The sequence below is a fragment of the Sardina pilchardus genome, chromosome 20 (assembly GCF_963854185.1).
Source record: "Sardina pilchardus chromosome 20, fSarPil1.1, whole genome shotgun sequence".
Taxonomy (NCBI): domain Eukaryota; kingdom Metazoa; phylum Chordata; class Actinopteri; order Clupeiformes; family Clupeidae; genus Sardina; species Sardina pilchardus.
This window is the reverse complement of record NC_085013.1, coordinates 30,028,479-30,033,980: the sequence shown is the minus strand read 5'-3', so window position 1 is coordinate 30,033,980 and position 5,502 is coordinate 30,028,479. Positions and strand designations below refer to the sequence as shown.

Below are 5,502 nucleotides of genomic sequence, written 5' to 3'. Positions count from 1 at the left end.
ATGAAGCTGTTGATCATCGCAGCCGCCTCTCTGGCAGTGGTGAGCTGTGCCAGCCTCTCTCTGGAGGACCTGGAGTTCCACGCATGGAAACTCAAGTTTGGTGAGGAGGCTCAGAAAAATATCCATACGCTCTTCTAATTAGTACTTCTCTTAGCTCTTCATAATACAGCATTTTACTTTCGTTACATGCTTCCATAGTATTTAAAGTAGTTCAGAAGTTTAGGTGAAGTTTGACAAAGACAGTGATGTTTGTTGTTTGACCTATATGCCCAACAGATAAATCATATAGCTCAGCTCAGGAGGAGGCCCATCGTAAAGACATCTGGCTCTCCCAGCGACGTCAGGTCCTGACCCACAACATCCTGGCTGACCAGGGCACCAAGACCTACCGCATGGGCATCAACCAGTTCTCTGACTTGGTATGCTGGTCTAGGTGCTTCCATTACAGAATTGCTAACTGGGTTCAGTGTAACTGTCTCATTAAAGCAACACTAAAGAGTTTGTTGTACCTTAAGATAATGTTCCCAAAATCATTTCAGTGGTTCATCAACTGGTAACAGGGTGAACGGCACTTCTGCATTTGCTTCGCGCTCTCTATTGGCTATAACTGCACTGTGTAACTTTACCAGATCTGGTTCTGTAGTATGATGTAATGAGACCTAAGAAGCTACAAATTTGACTTGTTTCAATGTCGCAATACATCATACTTTCATAAAATCATGCAACATACTCTACCTTGTCTACGGACATCGTTGCTGGATAAACAAATAGCCACAGAGGAAAAGTGCTTTAGTGTTGCTTTAATTATTCAAGGATTCGAATGTTTAGGTTTCAGAAATGAAAAATACTTAATTTTTACAGAACAGTGAGGAATTCCATCAGAATGTCCTCCTCAGAAACATGATCCCTGATGAAGCCCTGCCCCACAGAGGCTCATTCACCTCCACACCTAAGGGGGGCGCTGTGAAGCTGCCTGACGCTGTGGATTGGAGGGAAAAAGGCTGTGTGACGGATGTCAAAGACCAGGGGCAATGTGGATCCTGTTGGTCCTTCAGCACGGTTAGTTACCTTAAAGAATCAATGCGTTTGAGCATCTACTGTATGTGTGTACAGTATGCCTGCATGTGTGTTTGCATGTGTGTGTGTGTCAGGGGGGAGGGCAATGTGGATCCAGTTCTTTAGCACGGTGAGTTACAGAAAAGAATCAATGTGTTTGACTGTGTGTGTGTGTGTGTGTGTGTGTGTGTGTGTGTCCATAATCCAACTCCTCATGGTATCATGCAATTCAGACAGGTGCGCTGGAGTCCCACTCCTGCATTAAGCATGGCTCACTGCCCTCTCTGAGCGAACAGCAGCTGGTCGACTGCACTCGTTCCTATGGAAACAATGGCTGCCATGGAGGCTGGATGAACCCATCATTTAGCTACATCAGTGATAATGGAGGACTTGATACAAAGGACTACTACCCCTACGAGGCACAGGTACTGTAGAGTACTACCTTTACAACCAACTTCCTCTGAAGACATCAGGTGGTAAATGCTAGTGGAGACACTCTAGGAGAGAAAACACTGTTAGAAAAAAATAGCTTCGAACAAAAGATCTGGAATTAGTAGAGTACAGTATGCTCTCTTTGGGAGCTACAGGTCAGTCCATTTAGCCAGGGCAGAGTGGGATCTTGTCAGCCAAAAATCACTGCCATCGAGATGTCCACCAACAGTGACTAACATAATAGGGGCATGTCGTGTTGGTGATGGTCATTGCAAAACAATGGTTGTGGGACATGCACAGCCGACCAGTTATATTCAATTATCCAAAGCACAGGAACAATGTAGCGTAGGAATCAGAAATCTTAATCAAATCAAATGGTCTCTTCAAAATTGCAGATACATCAAGACATATGGATGATTACGGTCTGAATCCTTTGAAGCATATGGATGAATGTACCATCACAACAATGCACTTTCATATGTAGGTGACCGTAAGGGAACACTTAAATCAAGCACATTCTAATATCCCTCATGTCAATATCCATCAGGATGGCACCTGCCACTTCGATCCCTCTGGCGTGGGAGCCACCTGCAGTGGGTATGTTGACGTAATGCCCAAAGGTGATGAATCTGCACTGCAAGAGGTTGTGGCCAACGTGGGACCTGTGTCCGTAGCCGTCGACGCAACAAACTTCCAGAACTACCAATCTGGTAGGTTGTCTCTAAACATGGACTGTTCATTGCAGAACACAGATCTGTAAACAGATGTTGTTGATTGATTGATTGATTGATTTGATTGAGTGATTACATGTACGGAGCCACAGAGTGGACTGGTGAGTTGTGGAGTTGAATGGGTAAATGGGCGAAATGATCCAGTGTTTTATTATTATTATTATTATTATTATTATTATTATTATTAATTGTTTTGCACAGGTGTTTTCAACGACCCCTCCTGCAGCAGCAGTCAAATCAACCACGCTGTGCTGGTGGTGGGTTATGGAACTGAGGGAGGTCAAGACTATTGGCTGGTGAAGAACAGGTGGGCTCGCATCACACGGCAGATTCCTCTAGAATGCTTAGTATTGCTGTCTTAAAACACTACGATATCCCCTCTGAGATCAATAACTGACTCTCTCTCTCTCTGATTATCTCTGTATTTATCTATATACAGTATATCTTATAGTACATTAAATAATCTTCAGTAGTAATGACAGCTATCTTTGATGTGTTTGTATAGCTGGAGCACATCCTGGGGAGAGCAAGGCTACATCAAGATGTCCAGAAATCAGGGCAACCAGTGTGGCATTGCATCTTACGCCTCTTACCCCACAGTGTGATGGTGAGTTGGTAACAGTTATGACGATAATGCCTCTGATACATACGTTTTCCAGGGTATTTCTGGAGGTTATTAGCTCTTCATTTACAGTACATTGTTCATGATAGAAATCACACTGTATTTTACATGAGATGTAACACATAAGTACTTTAATCGTCTTATTTCATTTCCTTTTTTTCCTCAGAGTTCAAGATGATCTCAATACAACTACAAACTTCAATTACGACTACAATTTTTATCTGCCATGTTTCTGCCATATTTTGAGTATCAAAACTGTGGGCACTGCCAATCAAAATAGAGTGTGGGCACTGCATCATCTTTATCTCATTCCTCTAATTATGTTTTCTGATCATGAATTAATTCTCCTGGTAAATATCACTGCAGTTTAATATGTGATGTGCAATCTGTTTGCAGTCTAATTTCGTTAGCTGGTGTTTTTGTAAATGAAGGATTATTATATTTCACTTGTGTGTGACCTGATGTTGAGTTGTGCTACATGTGAGATCACCAGATGAGATCTGCTGCAGGGCAGATGACCTGGAGACCCTCACATCCAAGCACAGCTCATCTTAACAAAACTATGAAATATTTTAACAAAATGTATATGTATATTAAACAAAATGATATGAAACATATTAAACAGTATGATTTGTGTGTGAAATAGCACCTTATGCCTCTTTTTCTATAATCGAATTGTGAGTTTTGCTATCGCGTCTAAATGCCTCTTTTCCTATAATTGGATGGTGAGTTTTGATGACAAAAATGGTTTACAAAAGCACACATAAGAGACATTGTAACTATGCAATAAATAATGTGTGATATTTACCTGTTATACAACATAAGGAAATATGCCTGTAAAACACAAGCAGATGTAAAGTAATGCATTTTCATGTGTCCACATGGGTATGGGCCAGGGCTCTTCAGGTCTCTGTCCCGGTGCATAAGCTTACAAACATGCAAACGTCTAGAGCTAACACGCTATCATTAGCATACAAACTACAAAACTAGAGTTAACATGCAATCACCAACCTACAAACATCTGGAGTTAACATGCTATCATCTAGCCAGACTCTTGCCAGACCCTTGTAGTTCCGCCATGCTCCACCAGAGGCGTTTCGCTGAGCTCCACACAAGGGTATGGGCTCGAGGGCAATGCACACTCCTTCCAGGGAGCAAAAAATAATGAACCAATCAGGAGCGCCGAAGGGGATTTCATAGATGTGACGTAGCGCCGAAGTGACTGTCTGATTCAAACAACAATGGCAGCATGCAGCGAGGAGTCTTGTGCTGACATTGATTCTGCTATTTCAACCGTTTTGTCGAATCTATCGAGTATTCATTCTTTAAAAGATGAACAGAGAATGGTTTTGAAGGCATTTATTGGTGGCAAGGATGTTTTCACTCTTCTTCCGACCGGGTTTGGCAAGAGCTTGAAGTAGCCTAGCACGTCATTCAAGATAACGGACAAGTGGTTTATCAAATCACATGCAAGGATTTTTTTACAAGGCCCTGCCTTCAGAAATACATCTCTTATCGAGAAGTCCCAGATCCTTGTGTGAAGCTCAGCGAACTACAAGGATCTGGCTAGAGTCAGGTTAGCTATCATCAACATACAAACAATTAGAGTTAACATGCTATCATCAGCATACAAACAAAAAGAGTTAACATGCAATCATCAGCATACAAACAAGTTAACATGCTATCATCAGCATACAAACAACTAGAGTTAACATGCTATCATAAGCATACAAACAACTAGAGTTAACATGCAATCATCAGCATACAAACTTCTAGAGTTAACATGCTATCATCAGCATACAAACAACTAGAGTTAACATGCTATCATCAGCATACAAACAAGTTAACATGCTGTCATTAGCATGCAAACAACTAGAATTAACATGCTGTCATCAGCATACAAACAACTAGAGTTAACATGCTATCATCAGCATACAAACAAGTTAACATGCTGTCATTAGCATGCAAACAATTAGAGTTAACATGCTATCATCAGCATACAAACAACTAGAGTTAACATGCTATCATTAGCATGCAAACAACTAGAGTTAACATGCTATCATCAGCATACAAACAGCTAGAGTTAACCTGCGATCATCAGCATACAAACAACTAGAGTTAACATGCGATCATCGGCATAAGAACAACTAGGCTTAGGCTGAATTTGCTAGCCTAGCTATGGAACAAAGGATGCTGGAACTTACTCCTTCTTTCCAGGTCTACATTCATGGTCGTGTCCCCATCCCTAGTGTCGGCATCATGGGCAGGCCTTAGTGGTCCTGGCCTATCCAAACAGGCCAATGTAATTTTGCACACTCTGACACTGATTCAGCGAGGTCGTTTGTGTTTCTGACCGAAGGATGATCCACACTGTTGATACACATTTGTGGTGTCCCAGCTGCCTTTGCATGTGAGTTTGGGAATGAGTCATATGTCTCATAATGAAGCGTCGTGTCATGTGGGCATTCAGGCTGATACAGATTAGGACAAACACATGCTCATCTGAAGCACATACACTGAGTGTTCTTATTGAGCAAGCACTGAATCAAATCACACTGGATATTCTTTCATTAGTCTGTTGGGTTGTTTGTCTTTTTGAGAGGGACACTATGCGGAATGCATTATGCAGATGTGGGCAAGAAGCACAAACAAATCAAAATA

The 5,502-nt window shown here is 41.7% G+C and overlaps 1 protein-coding gene across 1 annotated transcript; it reads left to right on the top strand.

The window, feature by feature from the left end:
* Positions 1 to 3,271, top strand: LOC134067249 (procathepsin L-like). The gene is made up of 8 exons (XM_062522407.1): positions 1 to 100; positions 277 to 419; positions 862 to 1,059; positions 1,290 to 1,481; positions 2,036 to 2,198; positions 2,421 to 2,526; positions 2,725 to 2,826; positions 3,008 to 3,271. The coding sequence occupies exons 1-7, from the start codon at positions 1 to 3 to the stop codon at positions 2,822 to 2,824; spliced, it is 1,002 nt and encodes a 333-aa protein (XP_062378391.1). The 3' UTR covers positions 2,825 to 2,826; positions 3,008 to 3,271.
* The last annotated feature ends 2,231 nt before the right edge of the window (positions 3,272 to 5,502 follow it).